General features: G+C 35.9%; 3 protein-coding genes across 3 annotated transcripts; 2 read left to right on the forward strand and 1 right to left on the reverse strand.

Annotated features, from left to right (window-relative positions):
* The first annotated feature begins 309 nt into the window (after positions 1-309).
* Positions 310-4,182, forward strand: LOC145606689 (ATP-citrate synthase alpha chain protein 2). The gene is made up of 12 exons (XM_081662510.1): positions 310-521; positions 1,176-1,352; positions 1,444-1,605; positions 1,702-1,782; positions 2,052-2,103; positions 2,298-2,412; positions 2,507-2,588; positions 2,920-3,015; positions 3,113-3,214; positions 3,334-3,450; positions 3,548-3,664; positions 3,864-4,182. The coding sequence occupies exons 1-12, from the start codon at positions 423-425 to the stop codon at positions 3,933-3,935; spliced, it is 1,272 nt and encodes a 423-aa protein (XP_081518636.1). The 5' UTR covers positions 310-422; the 3' UTR covers positions 3,936-4,182.
* A 2,835-nt stretch (positions 4,183-7,017) lies between these two features.
* Positions 7,018-18,375, forward strand: LOC145608287 (protein GFS12-like). Its single transcript, XM_081663902.1, has 16 exons — positions 7,018-7,264; positions 7,356-7,441; positions 8,537-10,681; positions 10,822-11,149; positions 11,229-11,444; positions 11,536-11,608; positions 11,707-11,912; positions 12,004-12,066; positions 13,705-13,913; positions 14,015-14,126; positions 14,229-14,750; positions 15,686-15,993; positions 16,084-16,318; positions 16,387-16,460; positions 17,598-17,733; positions 18,080-18,375. The coding sequence occupies exons 1-16, from the start codon at positions 7,139-7,141 to the stop codon at positions 18,227-18,229; spliced, it is 4,989 nt and encodes a 1,662-aa protein (XP_081520028.1). The 5' UTR covers positions 7,018-7,138; the 3' UTR covers positions 18,230-18,375.
* An 846-nt stretch (positions 18,376-19,221) lies between these two features.
* Positions 19,222-21,728, reverse strand: LOC145608212 (pentatricopeptide repeat-containing protein At3g06430, chloroplastic-like). The gene is made up of 2 exons (XM_081663827.1): positions 21,289-21,728; positions 19,222-20,840 (listed from the first exon to the last, which is right to left on the reverse strand). The coding sequence occupies exons 1-2, from the start codon at positions 21,643-21,645 to the stop codon at positions 19,713-19,715; spliced, it is 1,485 nt and encodes a 494-aa protein (XP_081519953.1). The 5' UTR covers positions 21,646-21,728; the 3' UTR covers positions 19,222-19,712.
* Between the last annotated feature and the right edge of the window lie 1,355 nt (positions 21,729-23,083).

The following is a 23,083-nucleotide window of genomic DNA, read 5'->3' on the forward strand; positions in this document are numbered from 1 at the left end:
AAAATCAGAAGTGTTAAGATTTACATAGTATCTTTATCCGACTCATCAATTCACTATCTTCGATCACACTTCTATCTTTATCCATATCCTTCATACCAAATACAGACAAAATGAATTGAATTTCGAAACAAGGTGAAGAGTACAGGGTCTACAATTTGAACATAAATGAGATGCAGATGGATTATGATTCATGGATCATAGATGGATGAGTCTGATGACCCAACTAACCAAATCTTAATTTATACACACAGCTTAGCTCATCTACCTTGCTTCATCGCAAATATATTGAGTAAACTTTGAATTGAATAATAAAGCACTGCACCTAACAACTTCCGCCCGCTCAATCTTCACCCACAACTCCCATCTACCCCTCTCTATTTCTCTCTTTCTCTTTCCATTTTCCTGTAATTTGTGATTTGAAGATGGCAAGAAAGAAGATCAGAGAGTATGATTCCAAGAGACTTCTTAAGCAACATCTTAAACGAATTGCTGGCATCGATTTACCCATTTGCTCTGCTCAAGTATAATTCTTTCTCATTTTGAGTCCAATTTTCTTTTGTTTTTGTGTTAAATTTTGATTAAAGATTGAATCTTTGATACCCTTTTGATGATTTGTTAATGTGGGTAGATCAATGTGTTCTTATGATTGTTTTGTTTGATGGGGTGGTTTTGATTTGACTCGTTTGATTTGATCTGTTGTTTTTTGCTTGAATTTTGTGGAAGATTGTTAGTTTCAATTTGGATTGGGGTTTGATCAGAGTTATATCTATGCATAATTATGAACCTATGCATGATTTGATTTGGTTTGAGTTTATTGACATTTTTCAATGTGGTGCTTGTTTGGTGAAGGAAAGTTCAGGAATTTGTTGACATTTTTATTTTCTTCAATTATTACAACTAGTGGATTTGATTGTATTAGATGTGTAACAATTCTGTAATTGTCACTCTTTTTCATTTATCGCCTCGAATCTTTGTGTGAAGCATTGAATGGATGTTGACTTATGAGCTTGAAATTGGCAACTGGGATTCAAATTTCTATATATTGTGAACTTGTACTCTAATATTACTATAATAAGGTTTTTCTTATGAAGAATTGTAGAGATGAAATGATCTCTAGGAAAACACTTAAGGTTTACTTTGATGCATCAGTGTTAAATGGTTTTGTGATTATCCAGGTAACAGGATCCACAGACTTCACTCAACTAGTGAATGACGAGACATGGCTTTCGTCTTCAAGATTGGTTGTGAAACCAGACATGCTTTTTGGTAAGCGTGGTAAGAGTGGTCTTGTTGCTTTGAATTTAGACTTGGCTCAAGTTGCCGAGTTTGTGAAAGAACGAATTGGGAAAGAGGTAGGCTGCTACTTTTGTACACATACAACACAGTTATTATTCTTTCAAATGTAAGGTATTTTGCTGTAACACGGTCTGCGATTATTTTCAGGTTGAGGTTGGGGGTTGCAAGGCTCCTGTTACCACATTTATCGTTGAACCATTTATCCCTCACGAGCAGGAGTTTTATCTCTCCATAGTATCTGAAAGGCTCGGTTGCACTGTTAGCTTCTCCGAGTGTGGTGGTATTGAAATTGAAGAGAACTGGGACAAGGTACACCACAACTTAAGCTAAACTTGGGCTCCTTAATCAATCACAGTATCCTCTAGTAAGCATCTCATGTAAATTTATGGTGCTTGAAATGTGCAGGTTAAGACCATCTTTTTGCCAACAGAGAAACCCTTGACTAGTGAGACTTGTGCTCCACTGATTGCTACACTTCCTTTGGAGGTAGGCCCCATCCCTTCGCATCAAGATTTCGGTCAATTTGAAAACTGGAAAGATATAATTTTTTGTATTGAAGTTAATTTTTATATTATGCCATCTGTGCTATCATGTTTTTGATATAATTGTGTCAATACTCAATAGTTCTAGTGAATACATAACAAAGACTGAGTTGTGCTTTTTAAGTCTTTCAAGCTTTTATATTGTGTTAGACTGCTTTTCATGAGATGATTTACCTTATTATGGTGCTTATTTTCTTTTTTTTTTTCTAACAGACACGAGGAAAAATTGGCGATTTCATCAAGGGTGTCTTTGAAGTTTTCCAAGGTATGATATGCGTTCATGTTTGTCTTTGCTGAGTACTTCTAAACAAATAATCAGATATTATTTCATTATTTTTGAATATATATTTTGTGCTCAATCATTTGCTATAATTTTTACTATTGTTAGATATCAATATTATGGGCTTATGCTTAAGTATCATCTTTGTCCTTATTTTCATTCATTTATTTGACTTACAGATCTGGACTTTAGTTTCCTGGAGATGAATCCCTTTACATTGGTTAATGGGGAACCTTTACCATTGGACATGAGGGGAGAACTCGATGATACTGCTGCTTTCAAGAATTTTAAAAAGTAGGCTAAGTTTCATTATGTACATCAATCAAGAAGTCCAGGATTTTATCTTCAAAAAAGAATTTTCATTTTCTTACTTTCTTCCAACTTGTAGGTGGGGCGACATAGAGTTCCCATTACCTTTTGGCCGAGTCTTAAGCTCTACTGAAGACTATATCCATTCTTTGGATGAGAAGGTATGTGCCATAATTTTTAATCTACATTTTACTGCTAGAATACTATCTTTTGGAATGTCTGTGATAATACTTTCTTTGCCCAGTACTTCCTTATTTCATTCATTTACTGCTAGAAATTAGGTTAATTTAACGATTTTTTACTAATAAACCCATCTTTAGAATCATTTGGCATATGGTGGTTTTGTAGCTAATGTTACTATCTGAATTGGTCTTATTATTGGGGACTCTAAAGGATTACATGTCCCCTTTTTCCGACATGATATTCTTTTTACTGTCTTATATTAGAACTGAAGTATCAATTTAAGTATATAATGCTTCCTTTACCTTGCAGACAAGTGCATCATTGAAATTCACCATTTTAAACCCAAAAGGACGCATTTGGACTATGGTTGCTGGAGGTGGTGCAAGTGTTATATATGCTGACACCGTGAGTTCATAACTAAAATATTATCTCTGTAACTTTCATTGTCATTGTTCTGTACTTTTGTATATGTCTAGTGGTTTACTCCTTTAATTTTTACCAGGTTGGAGACTTAGGTTATGCATCAGAACTTGGTAATTATGCCGAGTACAGTGGTGCTCCAAATGAAGAAGAGGTCCTAAACTATGCTCGAGTAGTTATTGATGTAAGAGTCTCATTTATTTGATCCTCATAATTTGCTTTCATGCTAGTCAAATACTTTGTGTATCATTTTCTCTTAGTTGGTGTTCTGTCAAACAAATAAGAACAATCTCTATGCTGCAGTGTGCCACAGCAAACCCTGATGGTCGTAAAAGGGCTCTATTGATAGGAGGCGGTATTGCTAACTTTACTGATGTCGCTGCCACATTTAACGGAATCATTAGAGCCTTGAGAGAAAAGGTAATTCCAATTCCCATATCCCAAAATCGAAGCACTCTATGTCTTTGTTCTATAGTTCTTACGCTCTGTCCCTTCTTTTCCGGGAAATATCTGGCAGGAATCCAAACTTAAGGCAGCAAGAATGAATCTGTTTGTTAGAAGAGGAGGTCCAAACTATCAAACAGGTCTTAAAAAAATGCGTGCACTTGGTGAGGAGCTTGGGGTCCCTATCGAGGTAAGCTATTTATGTCTAAAGCTTACAGTGTTTTTCAGTCTTGAGATGTGAAATTAAACTCCTCTATTTGCAAAGGCAATGAATATGAGTTTCATTTTTGTTATGGAAGACTTGTGAATTTGTAGACCAGTAATGTTAAATAAAAAGTGCGATTCGACATTCTAAACTTTTTCTCTTCCTTAACGATCTATTCGTGCAGGTATATGGCCCTGAGGCAACCATGACCGGCATTTGCAAGCAAGCAATTGATTGCATTATGGCTCAGGAATAATTAAATGTTTGCTATGTTTAAATGAACAATTTTATACATCTTTTTTCAAAGGGATAAACCCGATACAAACTGAGAAACTGTTCGAGAACGTGAGTTGTCTACTTGTCTGTCAACAGACTTCATTACTTATGTGTACTACTTCGGTTGTAATTAAGTGATGCTTCTATATTGGGAACTAATTTTATGATTTTGTTGATTTATGAAGAAAAGGTCTAGTCTATGAGCAAGCTTGCTTTTGTTGATTCAATCCAATGTTATCTTTCCATTTTTATTAGTTGTACGGTGTATTTCATAAAATTAGGCTTTGGCTCATCTGATTTTGTCTGAAATTTTGTTATTAGAACTTATCTAAAATTATGTTGTACTGTTTTGTATGAACTTATCTGCACTTATATTATGTGAACTAATCTAAACTTTATTGTTTTGTCTGAACTTATGTTATCGCCTAAACTTATTTGAAATTATCTAAAATTGTGATTAAAAACTTGTTTTTTCTTACCTATATTTTTTGAACCTATTTTATTCAAACTTACGAAGTATTCTACTATCTAAAAATTTTAGATTAAACACTCATAATCTTCTTAAGATGCATAAGACCATATGGCTCTGATACCAACTTTGTTGGAAAAAAGAAATGGAAAAAAAACCAAAATTTACCCAAACATAAAAAATAAAAAAAATATATAAAAATAAATTTTTTCTTCTTCAATCAATAACAATGATAGCAATGTAAAAAGTTAGGAAACATGTTCTCTCACTTTGAAGCATATAAGTTAACACTAAGAGCATGCCCAGCAGGTGACAAAAGTGTTGGTCATGAGGAAAGAGAATTGCAAATTTGTATTAATATATTGAAAAGAAATAAAAATTAAAAAAAACAGTGGCGGGATTGGGCAATGACCAAGGCTTGGCCATGAGCCCGTGACCAAAACCAAGCTGTTGGTCAAAGTTTCCAAGAGTGCCACGTGGATGTTTAATGGCTTGCATCCCCAAGTTATCAAGAGATTTAATTACTAAAAACAAAATAACGGTAAAATGTATGGGGGTAAAAATTGCTAAAAACAAAATAACGGTAAAATGTATGGGGGTAAAAATAGGAGAGAGTTTATGACCAAACTTTCTTGGGCAACCATCTATACTATATATTAAAAGGCGTTCCTAAGAACGTCGATGTGCCACGTAGTCCCTTTTTTGTTGCGCCACATCATCTTTTCAATATATTGTGATGCCGCATCATCACTCAAACAACAACACATCACCCAAGCAACCAAGATTATTGAATTTAAAAACATAAGGATAAAGAGGATCGAATCCTCGACCTCGTATAACAACAATAGCCATTTCACCATCTTAGCCAATTATCAAGTATGTAATTAATATGTAAAAAAAAATTATATAAGTGCAAACAAAAAGGTTCAACTAAGAAAAAAAATACTAAAAAAAATATTCAATTTTAATTTGACCATGAACTACAATTTTAAAAAGACTCAAAAAAAATATCGATTGTACGTCTACAATAGTCGCAACCCGGGGCAACCGCCCCGGCTACTCACTAGTTAAAGGTATTAAAATGAGAGTGGGCATAAACTTTTTTGGTCATTAGTGAGGTTGAATAGAGCATAATAATAAATAATTTCATGACCAAAATATTTTGGTCATATAATGGCCTTGCTCTAAAATTATTGTCAACATATGGAATAAATCATGGGTTTTAATAATACATATTTTAGATAAATTAATAATAATAAAAAGAACATTATACAGGTGCATCAATGATTATACATTTAACACAAACAACCTTCATGAATTTTTTTTCAAAACACAAATACTCAGTCAAATTTAATTCTTCAACCGCTACGCTCATGTAAGACTTCGTCTTCTTCCCATAATGCCCAAGCTGCTTAAATTGTAGCATTGTAACTGCTCTTAAACTTTAACAATGTGTGTCGGCCTGTTCACATTTACTAAAATGAGCTGAATTGAACTAAACTAAACTGATTGGAGCTGAACTGAACTGAATTGAGCTGAAATTAATATTTTACGAGAGAAGGAAATTAAGAGTTGAACTGAACTGAACTGAATTGAATTGATTGGAGCTGAAATGAACTGATTGGAGCTGAGCTGAACTGAAATTAAGTAAATGTGAACAAGCCCTTAAGAGGAAATTTTAATTTTTAAATAACATGAGTAATTTAATGGATATATTATCTAATAATGGATAAAATATCTCAACAAATAGCTTATTGTTATGAATTAACTTGTGTAAATGCCACACAATTATTGGTCTTTTTAGTCATCACCATTAAATGCATAGCCAATATTTTCCAAACCTAGTAACCTATATGTATGACTAATGTATATCTAGTAGTAGCATGTTTCTACTATAAATACACGGTGAAATGCACTTGCAAATTCACCCATTCTCATTTTCATCTATAGTGCCATAATATTACAGATAGTAAAATACTTCTTTAGCTCTCTCTCTATATATAATTCATAACACTTATCTCATATTCCATCTATTTTGAAACAATTTCCACTCTTCTCTCTTTTGATTATTTTAAAATAATCGACATACTATCATAAATAATAAGAACTCGACCATCTTTTTTTAATTATGTATACCATATATATACTATGACCTACTAATTTTTTCATACTATCACATGTTTATACTTTCAATAATTAAAAAATCGCTAACTTTATTTTGTGCTCTATACGAAGTATTAAAAAACTCATTTATATGGTTTCCACTTATTAATTTCTTAAGCTATAGGTGTCCAAGAAAGTGTGTCAATTATTCTGAAACAAAAAAAATATCGTCAGCTTCAGTACGTAGATTTGCATATTGGTCAACATGTTCAAACAAGATACGGAGTACTTTAACTACTCGTATACCTAAATAATACGATTTGGAACGATTTGGTTCGGATTATACTTACGAAGTACTCCATTTATCTAATTTAGGTTACCATTTGGGTTCGAGTCCACTATTTCGACACCAACTCGGTTAATGGACCCGAGTCGTCATAGCTCATAGGACAAATCCGGCACCTTCCCAAATTAACCGGTACATTAATTTCAGTTCTTAATTTTACAACTGATCCCAACGTAAGTAAAACTTCAAAACAATGCCCAAAACTATGAACTAATAGGTCAATTGCCCAGAAAAAACCCAAAAATCTCACAAAATTACAGAAAAAATGGAAGAACAAATGTGCATAGATTGCCTCAAAAATAGAATTCAATCAGATTTCTCCGATAAATTATTCTTCTCTTACGCCATCTCTGATTCCGCTCTTCCCTTCGCTTCCAGGGCTGTTGTTCAAGTAAAGTTTCAATTTTGCAACAATTTCACTTTTTTTTTTTTGATTAATTTATGTTTTGGGTGCTAATATTTTTTGTAATTTGTGATTTTAGATGACGAATTCAAGTGGGGAGGAATCATCTAAATTTATGCTGGTGTATTTACCTCGGCAAGAAGATGACTGCATCACAAAATACGTGTAATTCTCAATTATGTTCATTTTATACATATATTTATGTGTTTATGCCATCTGTCTAGAATTAATTGTTATGTCGATAGTGTAATTTGAACTAGTAATATAATTGCGAATCAGGAAGGAGTGAGTATGAAAGTTGGAGGACACAAAATATGAGCCATTTTCTCTTATCTAGTTATGCTTTACTGCTTTAGATGGTTGGGTGATCATCTATGTTATGTAACTTATGTCAAGGATTATACTTTGAAAGCTATAAAATGTGGGATTTAACTTGAATTTTATTATAGCTATATCAATTGAATGTTGTAATAAGTTTGATCTGAGGTGAATTGGGCTTTTGTCAAAAGGGAATACTCCTTTGTCCCAAAATACTTGCAACATTTTGATTAAACACGCTTACCTATGTGTTATATTTAAATATATATTAGTAACAACATACAAAGATTAGTATTTGGAAAATATACATTTTGATAGATCCAACAATACTATAAATACATTTGCTTTCATATATATATATATATATATATATATATATATATATATATATATATATATATATAAAATAAAAAAAAAAAGATTGTTAAAGTGAGGTGTGTGAAAAGTGCAAAAAGTCAAAATGATGTCAGTATTATGGGACGGGGGGACTATATTATAGTTATGATGAAAGCATTCTTTCTATTACTGTCTATAATCACTATATTCAAAAGCTTTAGAGGAATGAAGGTTTGAATGTTGAACAATGGCATCACTCTACTAGATTTGGGATACTACAAAGTAGGAGTAATAGGTTGTTACTGGAATTCTACAAGTTCCTTTTGCCTAAATGTAGTTACCGTGCTTATTTGATATAGTACAAAGTAGAAGTAATAGATTGTGTCTGTGTATGGAATGAAACCTTTTTTTGTTTCGGGGGGTGTTGATCTAGCTTAAGGGCAATTCCCAGTTAATGAGAAGCTTGGTGAAGGCACTGAAGTTTACTTGGTTGATATAAGATGCCCAAGCTATGGGTTTACTCATGTTCTTGTCACAGCCAAACATTATTTTATTTTACTTATATTCTTTTCTTTGTGTCTTATCTCATGTGAAGTCTTGATATAGGGATGATTGTATTTTGGATGACGGTGAATGCATTGAAAGCGGAAACAATGATCAAAGTAATGACATAGAAGTCTCTGCTGACAACAGCTTTTCGCTGTCTTCTCCTATGTGGAAAATGTCCACCCCATTGTTAAGGACTGGAATGAAGATTGGAGGCTGCAGTCTTTATTGTGAGAACTCTTCTTGTCATTATTCTGGTAGGTTATCTTGCTTAAGAACTATTACTGCAATTGCACCATGCGCTTTTGTTGGACATTGTACCTTCTATGCATTTGAGAATATAGCTTCCAATTTTTCATCTGGATGGTTGGAAGATGACATATTGTGTTCTCTCAGTGTCATGATTGAAGGTAAAGCAACATGTCGTGCTAGTCAAAATTTTCTTAGATTACTTGGAATCCCTTCATTTTGTGATGATCAAATCCCTGGTTGTTTGAGGCATCCAAATCTGGTACCAGTGTTGGGAATGCTAAAGGTGCCTGGATATACCATTGGAGTTTACCCTAAGGCTCCTTATACGTTGGAAAACATTCTCCATTACAGTCCTGAAGCATTGAATTCTGAGTGGCATACAAGATTTATGATATACCAGCTACTCTCAGCCCTCTGCTATATCCATGGTTTAGGGCTTACCCATGGCAACATCCGTCCCTCTACGGTGATGCTGTCAAGTTTTTCATGGACCTGGTTAAGCATATGTGATAGACCTCACGTAAAGTATGTATCAGGTGACGATGATGAAGAATCCTTGGCCTCACCCCTCACAGGAAAAAGTTGTTCCACTCCTGATTGTCTTTCTAAAAGCCTTTATGCTGATCTGAATCTCTCCTCATCAATCAATTGGCCCACAGACTTTTATAAGTGGTGGAGGGGAGAGCTCAGTAACTTTGAGTATCTACTTGTCTTAAACAAACTAGCTGGAAGAAGATGGGGAGACCACACATTTCATACAGTAATGCCGTGGGTTATAGATTTCAGTGTCAAGCCTGATGAAAATTTTGCTGTAGGGTGGAGGGATTTAAGCAAAAGCAAGTGGCGTCTGGCAAAAGGTGATGAACAGCTGGATTTTACATATTCAACATCTGAAATTCCACACCATGTTTCCGATGAGTGCCTTTCTGAATTGGCTGTTTGCAGCTACAAAGCAAGGAGGTTACCTCTGAGTGTCCTGCGTTTGGCTGTGCGTGCAGTATATGAACCTAATGAATATCCTTCCACCATGCAAAGACTATACCAATGGACTCCTGATGAGTGCATTCCAGAGTTTTATTGTGATCACCAAATCTTTTATTCTCTTCACTCTGGTATGAGTGATTTAGCAGTGCCTTCATGGTCTCGAAGTCCGCAAGAGTTCATAAAATTTCATCGTGATGCACTTGAAAGTGAGCGGGTTTCACGTGAAATTCATAACTGGATTGATATCACCTTTGGATACAAAATGTCTGGTCAGCCAGCTGTAGCTGCCAAGAATGTCATGCTGCCGTCATCACAACCCACAATGCCAAGGCCAATAGGGCGTCGTCAATTATTTACTCAACCACACCCTGTTCGCTGGGGCAATACCAAGAGAAATAGAGTTTGTGCTACTGTTGGGGGGGCTGTCTCTATACTTAATGAGAACTTAGTTGATAGCGAGAAACCTTCATTTAATGGAACTGAATTCTTGAGAAAGATAGAAGAAGCTGCTGCATTTTGCCAACATTCTAGGCATTTAAGTCCCATATATTCAGAGAAAGTTGCGAAGAGTTTCTCTGCTGACCAAGAGTCATCCAATCAGGATAGCAAGTGTCATGCAAGTGATGTTACTAAAGCAACTGACAACAAATCCAGCTTTTGTATGTTGCCTAAAGTGGATTCCAATAATATCCTTGAGTATCTTGAGGACGATGATAATTATAAAGGATATCAAGAGTTGTTGCTTTGGGCTCAACAATCTTCCCGTCAGAACAAACTCTCAACATCTGTTGCAAAGGATATCTTTTCTCTGGGCTGTGTTATTGCAGAAGTTTACTTGAGGAAATCTCTATTTGATTCAGTTTCTTTATCCGCATACGTGGACAGTGGTGCTTTACCTGGAATTTTGAGAGAACTTCCTCCACATGTGAAAATTTTTGTTGAAGCATGTATCCAGAAGAATTGGAGAAGGTACACCTACTTTATGCTCTCAAATACAACTTAGAGCTAATCAGATAATGACCTTTTTGTCTCTCTCCACTCTTAAAATCATTTATTCTATCCTAGTGCAAATCTCTCTTTTATTCATCTAATTATCTTTTATTTTTCAGAAGGCCTTCCGCCAAGAGTCTTCTGGAGTCTCCATTCTTTCCAGTAACAGTCAAGTCCGCATATATTTTTATTGCTCCCCTTCAGCTCTTGGCAAAGGATGGGTCACGTCTACATTATGCTGCTAATTTTTCCAAGAAAGGGGCCTTGAGAGCCATGGGGACGTTTGCTGCCGAAATATGTGCTACTTATTGCTTACCTCTAATGCAGAACTCTTTATCAGATGTTGAAGCTGAATGGGCTTGTGTACTTTTTAAAGAATTTCTTAGATGTCTGAAACCTGAAGCAATCAAGAGATTGGTGTTGCCTTCCATTCAAAAGATTTTACAGGCTAGTTATATAATTTACTTTATTTGAAATTGCAATTTGTCAACATTTTATTCTTCTGCTACTGATATGCTTATTTCAGGCAACAGGCTATTCACATTTGAAAGTTTCCCTTCTGCAAGATTCATTTGTGCGTGAGGTATGGAATCATGTTGGGAAGCAAATATACCTTGAAACAATTCACCCTTTGATCATATCAAACCTGCTTAATTCTCCTCATAAAAACTCTGCATCTGCTGCATCCGTGCTATTAATTGGTTCCAGTGAAGAGCTTGGTGTACCTATTTCCATTCAGCAGGTTAGCTATAGGATTGTATTGCCGATCTTCTCATTTTATGGACATTTTGTTATTTAGTTATGTCGAACTGAGCAATGGCTGGTTACTGCAGACAATCTTGCCTCTAATGTCTTGTTTTGGCAAAGGACTTTGTGCTGATGGAATTGATGCTCTAGTTAGAATTGGTATAAAATTCTATTTAAACTTTGGAAAGAGGTGCTTGATTATGATAACTGATAATGGTGCCTTGACTTCTGAGTTTGAGATGTCCTCTGATTTTCAGGTGCTGTTTTGGGTGAGAATTTTATTGTCTCACAGGTTCTTCCGTTGCTGAAAAATTTTGTTCGTTCCTGCGTTGATACATCTTTTATCAATAAGCCCGAGCCTGTGCAGAGTTGGAACTCTTTAGCTCTTGTTGATTGTCTCTTTGTGTTAGATGGTTTGATCGCATTGTTGCAGAAAGAGGTGGTGGTCAAGGAGCTGCTTGAAGTACTGGCCTATATTTATAACTAGTTCTATATTCTTTCTCTTAATTTTATTTTTCTCCCCTTATTAATCGTGTTTGCATGCTAACATACAGGGCCAAAGTTGCTTGTTTGTTGTGATTCTTATGCGAGGAAATCTGGAACTTCCAGTACTTCAGGTTTTATATCTGCAATTTTACTTCAATTCTAAGATTTTTGCACGAGCAAAATTTGAAGTTAATGGTTTTGTGAGAGTGTTTTTAATGTCAGAGAGGGGCAAAATAGTTGTTATTTTTTTGGAGATGAGAACCCAATATTCTTGTTTGTATAACAATTAAGGATACCACTATACTATACTTGCAACAGCCTTGATTATCAAGGAATCTGTGAGCTAAAGTTTTTTGGTTAATTATCATGACCTTATGTACGGAATATTTCAATGATAGAATTTTTGCATGAGGTTTTTGGAAATTAGGATCCTGTTAGAGAGGAACTTGAAAGTGTAGCATGGTACAAAGAAACATTGCATAGAATGCTGGGCTATGTGGCACGCAGCATATATCCCTTGATAGTCATCTCTTGTACCTATACAATTTCATAGCGGAGATGATACGACAATTTACTTCATAGCATGTTGTGCCATTGTTCTGTCCCTATCACTGTTCCCTTTTTTTACCCCCCTTGACTTGGTGCAACCTACATGCTAGGACTTAAGTGGGAAAAAAAAAAAATCTGTATCTGTAAAATCTTCTGGTGAATTTTTCTGAGGATGCGTGATAAGGATACAAAACTCCAATGACATGGAAATGTAACTAATCCAATGGTTAACAAAGCACATGTTCAGTGCTTGTTTTTCTTTGATCCTTGTGTTACCTAGTAGCAAGTGTTAATACTGTATCATACATAAATTGCAACTCTCTCCTTTTGTTTTTCTCTTCTAGCGGCTCTTCCAAATTTTAGTGGACAAATTACCCTGGGCCTCTTGTTATAATATTTATTTCCTTCCGCATTTTGGAGAAAGGCGAGATATTTTTTTAAATCGAATTCCTGTATTTCCTTATGGTACCGGCCTTCCATTTATGAAGATATAACAACCTTGTTATTATTGATGAACTCTGCCTCTTTTCTTCATATGTTAATTGCCTGGACAAAGGATATGCCAAACACAAGGCCTTTGCCTGCTTTTAAACCTTGGTAGTTGGCAGGATTGTAAACAACTAATTGTTAAGATTGAGGTTTCCTTATTTTACTAATTAACCCTTGTGATGGAATATGGGCCAAACTATTAATTTTATTTTTATTTTCAAAAAGTTTGTATTATTTTGTGGTTTTTGTCAAAAAACTATCGGTAGCTGTTGAGTCTTTGTCCTTGTTACTCTAGCAATTCGAATGATATGCCTTTTCTGACGTTGTTTAATTTCTCGTGCGTTGTTGAGGCATTGAGGAGCTCCAGTGGCTTGCCGTTCATATTATTAATTGGGTTCAGGAGCTTACTTCTAAGCCCTCTTTGAGATGCTCTTTATTTGATAGCTTATGGAATTGAAACAAACAGTGCAGTTAATCCTGAAGATTTTCAACACCTAAACGTTTACATATCTTTTTGTGAACGTATGCATTTAAATACGCATGCTCCTCCTCTATCCTTCAGCTCTCCGTCTAAATTCTCATACTCGGTTGTATTAGGCTTTGTGTGGCCTGCATTTCAATTTCTATGTATGAGGAATAGTCCTTTCTTGCTTTTTCCATCTGAAGTCCTGCATGCATTTTGAGTGGCAAACTTCTTGTTTATATGATGAATTGTTCTAGTCTGTTTCCAGGCTGCTGCTGCTACTCTCATCACTGTTTGTCAGCAAATTGGTCCAGATTTAACAGCTTTGCATATCATACCTCAGCTGAAAGAGCTGTTTGATGAGCTTGCCTTTTCTCGTGAATCATCTAGTTCACCCCCCTCTCTGGGAAAAAGCTATAAGATTTCCAAACACAGCTCGGACAAGGAGGCACAAATTGAAAGCCGCATGGATCTAGCGTGCGTGTCGAGCACTTCTCCAATAAACTTTAGTGCTATATTAGAAATTGGAATTGTGGTCTGCTTATTGTTGTTTTTAAGATTTACTTGGATATCTGCAGGTTGCTTTTATATCCTTTTCTTGCAACTCTTCTTGGCATAGAGAGACTGCGGCAATGTTGTGCTACTTGGCTTCTGCTTGAAAAATATCTCCTTAAGCATTATAACTGGAAGGTGGGGTTATCTTTTCCTTGTATGTTTTTATTTCCTTTGTCGAGTTGATACTGATTTCATGGTATACTTACATGTCGTTTCTCTAAATTCATTATGATTTAGTGGGAATTTACAGGAGATCCATCTAGGAGCAGTTCAGGAAACTGTGATTCTAGAAAGGCCTTGATCAAAGAAAGCGTTAAATCTAAGTACAATCCAACCAAACTGCTAATGAACGGAGTAGGATGGGCAGTACCACAATCTCAGGGAAGTAAAGGAAGCAATGATTTGGTACTTCATAAACGCTTTTACGAAACTCATCAAAATTCAGCCGAAATGAACTCAGAAACGTTTAAAGTTGGCAAATGTGAACCTTGGTTCTGGTTCCCTACTCCTGCTACAACTTGGGAAGGGCCAGATTTTCTTGCCCGTGCTGGCACTTCAAAAGATGAAAGTCCATGGAAGATTAAGGCATCAGTAATACACTCTGTCCGTGCTCATCATGGAGCGCTGAGGTCTTTGGCTGTGGATCAAGATGAGTGTACTGTATTTACTGCAGGAGTTGGTCCTGGTTTTAAGGGAATGGTTCAAAGGTGGGACTTGTCTACTGTTGATTGCATGTCTGGATACTATGGACATGAGGAGGTTTGCTTCCTATCAAAATTTTGTATCATTGGTGGTTTTCCTGTTTTTTTCACTGTTCTGTTCAACAGCTCATTGGTATAAAGAGATGTCCCTCTTGATAACTTGAGAGGGATATATGACAGATTCAAACAATGATGTGGATGTAGAATTCATAGGTTTAGCATAACACATTCTGTAAAGTTCATATTTGGCGTTCTCTGATCAGTGGAGAACTTGAGTATTAAATTTAGTCCATTGTCCTAGAGTAATTGATTAATCAAAATGAAAGAACTGATAACCGGGATAGACTTGGGAATTGCATGCGGCTTGCTTTTTATGGTATCTACGTTCCCTTGCTCACAATGAGAGCTTACTTTTAGAGAATTTACATTAGATAAGAACATCTTGGACAGGCTTGTCAGTTGTATGGAGTAGTTTAAGCTGTTTGACTGAATAAGAAACAAACAAGGATTTGATAAAATCTCAAGCAATTTGTCTGACAAATTACCTGTAAATAAGAATGTTCATGGTCTGTACTTGTAAAATAGAATTATGCATAGTATTTTTGCCATTTTGCACAGCTGGACTTGTGGATTTATCAAGTAAATTTATAAGCATCAATAACTGCAAGAGCTTAATCATAAATTGCAATATTAGAATGTTCTTACAAGGCATCTGTAAGATCTATTTCAAGCTAGGAATCTTCCAGTTTGCCTTATTAGGAAGCAGTGAAACACTGAAATAATATCAGCACTTTTCCTTAGGATGTCATTCAAGGCAGTTATTGACCAATTATTGTTGAATATTTATTGGTGTAATTTTGTTTCTTTAATCTTACTTTCCTGCTCTTTCTGTTTTATGTGAATTATGGTGATTATTCTTTATCTGCTCTCTATACATGTGACTTGTCAGCCCTGATGAACTTGGATGTCTGATTGATATTTTTTTACTTGCAGGTGGTGAATGACATATGTATCCTTCCTTACAGTGGGAGGGTGGCGTCTTGTGATGGGACCATACATGTTTGGAATAGTCAAACTGGAAAAGCAATAACAATAATTTCTGAATCATCTGCCAATATGACTCAAATTTCTGGACCTCCATCTTCCGCAATGAGGGTCAACACTGACCAAGCTAGTATGCTGAACTCATACCCACATTCTGGTGGAATTTTTACCAGCATTGATAGTACTTTGTATACCTGCATGCATTTCTTAGAATCTGTGGAAAAGCTAGTAGTTGGTACTGGAAATGGTTGTCTCAGGTATAGGGAAAGTGGAAGTAGTTTCTATCTTTACCAAATCTATGGACTGATTACTATTTCCTGGTTATTGAGAGTCTTTTGCTAATGCAGATTCATTGATCCTGCTGTTGGCGAGAAGCTTCATATGTGGAACAGTGAATATGTGGATTATGGATTCCCTTCCCTCGTTTCTGCCATATGCTCTTGTGGTTCTGACAAAATGGAATATACTTCTTCTCATTCTTGGATTGCAGTGGGACTGGGTTCTGGTAATTGCAGGCTGCTTGATGCCAGAAGTGGCAATGTCATTGCCTCCTGGCGTGCTCATGATGGATATGTGACAAAGGTATGTCTTGGTAGATAATATTTCTCTTTAGATTGCAAATTACTTATGTGAATGACTTGTTCCTGCAGCTGGCTGCACCGGAGGACCATTATCTTGTTTCCAGCTCTCTGGACAAAACCTTGCGAATCTGGGACCTCAGAAAGTAAGTCTTGAGTTGGGTGGTCTGTGTTGTATTATATTTAAGTGCTGTGATGCCTTCATGATTTATAATTAACTGCACTTGCTTAATTTGCTTTTATGGGGAGTTAGACCGGCTGTACCTTTCTCTAATATAGGCTGTTTAATTTTTTATTTTTATCTTGTGCATGTATCATCTGTTATTTTTCAACTGAGGTGAAAGCTGTATAAATATAATTTTGGTCATGAAATTATAATTACAATAATTACCTAGGCACAAGCAGGCAATTATGCATTAAAATGGCTTAGGTTCCAAATCTTGTATACCAGAACTCCCCATTGTCCTTGATGCAAATATCACCTTTGTTTTGAGTTATGTTTTGAAGTGCTTTATGGCCTTACCTTTGTGTTCACTGGCCTTGAGTTTAGCATACTACATAATCTCCCATGCAATGCACCAACCACCCCCTCCACACATTCTGACCTACAGCAGAAGAAGAAGACAGAAACAGCAAGCAACACAAGGCAACACACACCCACTACCATGAGCAGCAACAATTCTGAAATTGCAGGCAACCTTTTATCTTTCACTGTGGTAATTTAGCTAGATGACAAATAGTAGTAAATGTTTAACAATCAAGGCAGTAGGCCAAAGCTTGTAGCAATCAAGTAGTATAAATAGAATAGCCTAAGTTAGAGGAGGGTAGGCAGAAAGTATTATTTTTTTAGAGAGTCTTGGAGAGTGATGGCCTAAAGCCATTGACGATTGTACGAAAGCTTCGAGCTTTATTTATCCAAATCAACCTTCCGTCCATTTTATTTATCAACACCACGCTAGTTCGTTGCATCCCATCACTTGCGTCCAGACCCCATGGAAAAAGAGTGACCATGAGACATCAAATTTCACATACCCCTGGTGTCCTAGATTTTGTACAGTCTCAGACTCTCAGTTCCCTCTGCGGCCGATGCTAATGGGAAGTTAGAGCCATGGATTTAGGCAGCATGACTAGTTTTCAAATTGTACAAGCACTGCATGATCAGCTTGTCTTGAAATGATTGTTCATCTAAAAGTATTACTCTTGTTTGTGGACACTGATATGTGCTGCATTATACTAAGCTGCAGCTCATTTATTAATTGGTGGATATGCTTTCTGTTTTGCAGGAGTTTGCCGCCACAATCCATTGTCTACAAAGGTCACAGTGATAGTATATTAGATTTTTCTGTTTGGGGCCAAGATATAGTTTCAATTGCCAAAAACAAAATTGGACTATCCTCTCTGGCTGGAGCTGTGGATGAAGTAAGTACTAAAACTGTTTAACTATTGACATACAACACAGACTAAGGAATATATTCATAGTAGGAGACTGGACTGTAGGCTGCAATTCCCTTGTACTTCATATATTGTGTATTAAACCAAGCAAGCTTGGTGGAGTTGGTGAGGAATTCACCTTGTGACTTTGAAGTCACAAATCCACCAACTACATTTGCTTGGGAGTAGGGGGTTCCCTTACCTCCCTCCTCTATTCTCAAGCGTTAATCTGCGTAGCTGAGTTGGCTAAATTTGTGAGAGGTGCTGGTTTAGTAGGACCATATTTTTTTTTCCTGGTAGTGTAATTCAATTGTTGCATTTTTCTTTTCCGCAGTATGGCCAGCATCGTATTGTTCGTCAGGCTCTACATACAGCAGACCGAGGGTTCCAAAATATGTCTGTGCTGTCTAGCATAGCTATTCTTCCATTTTCACGACTTTTCCTCGTTGGAACAGAAGACGGTCAGCTGAAAATCTGTTCTTAAATTGTTGTTTATGGCTCTGCTAGTTTTACACAATCGAGAGTTAGATTCATTGAGGACCAATGACACACGAGATAGGAATTTGTTAATTTACACCAAGATCGGAGTTTGCATAATTCATTTCAATTATTATTTTTTTGTAAAGCTTATATCATTCATTTGTTTGTTGTTTCCCTCTCAATCTTGTTGTGTTGGGAGTTTTTAGGGGTGGGAGAACGGTAGATGGTTTTTGTTTCATCAACATTGTTGGTGTGTTTTAGTTTACGAGTATTATTTTTATATTTATACTTTAGAGGAAATTTACAGTAACACGAGTATACTAACTTTTTCATCTACTGTCTAATTTGTAATCTAATTATATCATTCTTACATCTACCAATTTTTTACTGTCTTCATATTGAGATTTGCTTTGAATTGTCTGCATGAAACTTGAGTTTCCTCACTAAACCTGACCTTATCAAAATCTCTTCCTGGAATGATGTGCATGTCCTGCAAATGAACCTGTGAATGCAGAGATGAACATATTCCTTAGCTGCTCTGTCTTAATTAGCGTTTAACCACGCTGGGGTGGGGTGGGGGCGTTGCATAGGCCTAGGCTTTTGAAGAACCTCACTGAGTCTCACCAATCGCACTTGAAGAAAACATCCCATCTCCATTTTCAATCCTTTCAGAAACACTTTGCCTTTATTTTTTTCACTAGGTTCAACATTCTTCTCTTTACGTAGTATATAATATGCATTGCAGGCTTGAGTGGGATGTATTTGCAGATTACATCCCATTTCAACCCAAAACCAACTTACCACATCTCCTGCACTGTGACTCCATTCTCTGGAGTTCGATCTTTTAACAGCGTCCTTTATTCTAGGTGATACTCTGTATATTATTACTTGCCTTTTAACAGCATCCTTTGTTCTAGGTGATATGTTACTATTTGCTGTATCGCCATCCTTTATTCTCCCCTGTCTTCAAACAGTAGAATTTTAACTGAAACATAGTTACTAACCGAAACATAGTTTTCTGCACTGAAATATCCCTGTAAGTACATTCTCGAACAAATCATGCACAATTATAATAATTATGCATAATGCATAGAGCATAACACTCAACTATGCACAATGTAAGAACTTGACCAACTAATTCCTACACTACCCCATTTTCCTTAAAATTTGTTACATCTTCCTATTAATATAAAGACCACATATGTCATCTAGTTCTTCTTCAACAAACAAAACTGCAAGGTCGTTCAACAACTGGAAGATACACCATTAGGAATACTAGCTTCCAGAAGTGTGTAGGCTGATTACTTCATCTGTTCAATCTCATAGGCATTTTCTGCATGACTGAAGGACCTCCTGCATCGCTGCAGTAACTGAAGAGATTTTTTTTTTTTTGTGGTCATGAAAAAGGATGACAGCAGAAGGAATCCTTTACTTGGGAAGTTTTCCAAAAGCCAAAACCACATTTGAATATCAATCATAGTCTTCAATCAGACATCACCCACAGGGTCCATCACTTCACTTGAGTCAGCGACCATCTTCTCTCTTTCCTGCTCCAAGTCATATATCTTGTCGCTCATACCTTCCTTCCTGTAAGCCTCTATCATGACAGTGAAAGTATCGTCATCTGGCTGGCAGTGTTTCTCCTTCATCCTCTTATAAACCCTCTCCATTTCCATTAGATCCTCAGCCTTTGCACATGCAAAAATAACAGCATTGAAAAATGATGTGTTTTCTGGTATTTCCAGCCTTCCAGCCAACTGAGCAGTACTCACAACTTTATGAAAGACACCTGCATTGGCATATCCCCGAACAAGACAACAGATAGTCTTAGTGTCTGCTTTCATGCCCTCAGCACGCATTTGATCAAATGCAAATTCCATGTTTTTCATATCTCCTACGTCAGAAAATGCCTCAATCACGTTATTGTAAGTGGAAGTTGTCCAAGGGAATTCAAGCTTACGCATGTATTCCATCACCGTAGACATTTTATCATACATGCGCTTCTTCCCATAAGCACCAATTAGGATGTTGAAAGTCCTAGTCTCTGGTTCAATCCCAAAATCCCTGAACTTCTCATACCACCTTTCCATCATCTCAATCTGACCCATGTTTCCAAACAAAGCAATTATAGTGTTCATAGTCCACACATCAGGTTTGCAAGTGGGATTATGAAGCATTTCAGACAAAATCTTCTCCATTAGGTCATATCTCCCAGCTTTTCCATATCCACCGAGTATAATGTTCTGAGTGACCGTATTGGGAGTAATTCCTCGGTCATTCATCTCCTTATAGAGGGACTCAACTAAATCAAATTCAGTAGCATCAATACAAGCCTTAATCAAAGTACTGTATGTGAAAACATCAGGCTGACAGAGAGGAAGCTCCTTCATCTTATTAAGAATTGCAAACGCCTCATCAATCAAGAAACTGCGGCAATAAGCAGCAAGCAAGGCAGTATAAAGCTCAACTGTAGGTTCAAGCCCTTCTTCTATCATAGTATCAAAAAGTTCCTGGGCTCGTCGCGGTTGTCCTGATTTTCCAAGCAGCACAAGGAGTTTCATGTAAGTTCCTTCTTTTGGTTGATAGAATGATTGTTCTCTCAGCATCTCAAACACCTAATCCAATTCCAAATTTCAAACCACCACTATAATTTCCATTCACAAATATGATATCATTGCTTTCCTATTGCTCATCAATAACAATCATTCATGCACAAGAACTACAAAACAATTCAACCAAAAAAGTTAAAAAAATCAACTAGACTTCTTCTTAGTAACATTAATAATACACATTACACAATGTTAATTGTTAAATGTGAAGTAAGTGTCAATTAGAGTGTTCAGGTCAAGTTATTTCAATCAATCAATCAATCAAAGCCTTAATCCCATAAGTGGGATCGGCTACATGAACCAAATTTGATTATTCCGGATAATCATCAACCAATATCCTCCTCCATTAACTAATTAGTGACGTGGGGTTATTTTAAGTCGGGTCAGTTTTTGACAGCTCTATTACACATCCTCAAAAGTCGAAAAACAGTAAAAGTAGAAAAGAGAAAAGAACCTGAAGAGCTTGAAGCCATTGTTTCTTAAGGATAAGGTCAGAAAGAGCTTCAGTAACAGTATTAACCCAAGCCTTAGCTTTAGCCTTACGATCAAGCTTCTTCTTGACATTCTTAATCTGGGTTCTTCTCTTTGGAATTGAACCCTGAGAAATTGCTGGGAATTCCCCTTCTCTCCAAATTTTCTTCTTGTTTTTGGGTTCGGATAATCTTGAGTTGCGAGCGGTAGATGAAGCAATTGCACAGCGGATTATTGTTGGGTATTTGGTTGATAAGTTAGTGGAGTAAATGGGTTTTTGTTGAGGATGTAAAGGAGTGAGAATCAGGGAAGATATTGAGGAGAGAGAAGTTGTCGCCATTGCTGCACTTGTACAATGTTATATTTTTTTCATTTGTGGATTTTAGTATTTTTATGGGATGGTAATGCTCGGCTAGTCGGGGGTTGATTGTTCGATTTTACTCAATTCGACTCGAAATAAATGGGATTTAAAGTTTAGGATTATCATATACTTTATCTTTTTTCTTTTTAAGTTGAAATCTTTTTATTATCACGCTTACCACCTGTATATTTTTAACACTTAATAAATTCAATTATCAACATTATAAAATTATAAAAAAGTAGATATTAGAAAATTCAAATAAGATCCCACATGATTACATTTTATCGTATCTATAAATCACAAAAACGAGTCAAATACTCAAATGTAGTGTGTGAATAGTGTAGAAGTCATACGGTGTCAACTAAAAAAAGAAAGGAAGTATATATTTATATGAGATTGTTATTATTTTTTTTTTAAGTTTTTGGGAATTTAAAGCGGTATCATTCTTTGACAATTAGGGTATATTTGGCAAAATTAGTTGTTATAATAGTTAGCGAGGGAGCTCCAGTTAATTTTCATGATAAACAAAAAAGTGTGTATTTAGGGTCTGTTCACATTTACTTAATTTCAGTTCAGTTTAATTCAGTTCAGCTCCAATCAGTTCAGTTCAGTTCAGCTCTTAATTTCCCTCTCACATAAAATATTCATTTTATTTCAGTTCAGTTCAGCTCCAATCAGTTTAGTTCAGTTCAATTTAACTCAATTCGGTAAATGTGAACAGACCCTTAGTGACATTTCTGTAGTGGTTATTAGAAGTAGTTCTTTGATGAAGGTGTTCAACACCAATAATTGTTGAAATAGTAATACAAATTTTAATTTTGTTATTTTAAAGTCAATTTGGTAGCTTTTGACAAACACTGCTCTAATTTAGTTTTTGTGAAATACTACCTCAAAAGCTAAGAACTACTCGTATCATCTATTCATCTAGCACCACTTTTTCGAACAATATTATATGAGTTCAAGTAGTGATTTGGCTTAGTCAAAACATTAAAAGCTACTCCAAAATTTGTTGTTAAACACGCCTTAGGCTGTCAATGATACATTGTGTCATAAGTTTCTATGATGTTTCACTTAACTTTTCGTCAGTTTTTGTAGGACTGGTTAGCCTTTTAAGTTCATGTGTAATTTGGTATATTTTTAATTAGTGGTTTTGGTTTCTAATTTTTATGTGTATTCAATTAACTTTCATGGCCTATAGAAACTTCAACTTTGTTTGTTTCAATTAATCAAGTTCAAATCAGAACAATGTACATCCTGGTTCAATTCTAACGAGAACAATGATACAAAAACTATGGAAAAATTTAGCTAGTTTTGACGACGTTAAATCAGTGCTATCAGTGGCAATGGTTGAAGTGAGGGAGAACATGGAGAGTTAATGGGAGAATGTTTAAGGTGGGATATGTTGCAATTGAGGCTT

Source organism: Chenopodium album, chromosome 23, assembly GCF_948465745.1.
Source record: "Chenopodium album chromosome 23, dcCheAlbu1.1, whole genome shotgun sequence".
NCBI lineage: Eukaryota > Viridiplantae > Streptophyta > Magnoliopsida > Caryophyllales > Amaranthaceae > Chenopodium > Chenopodium album.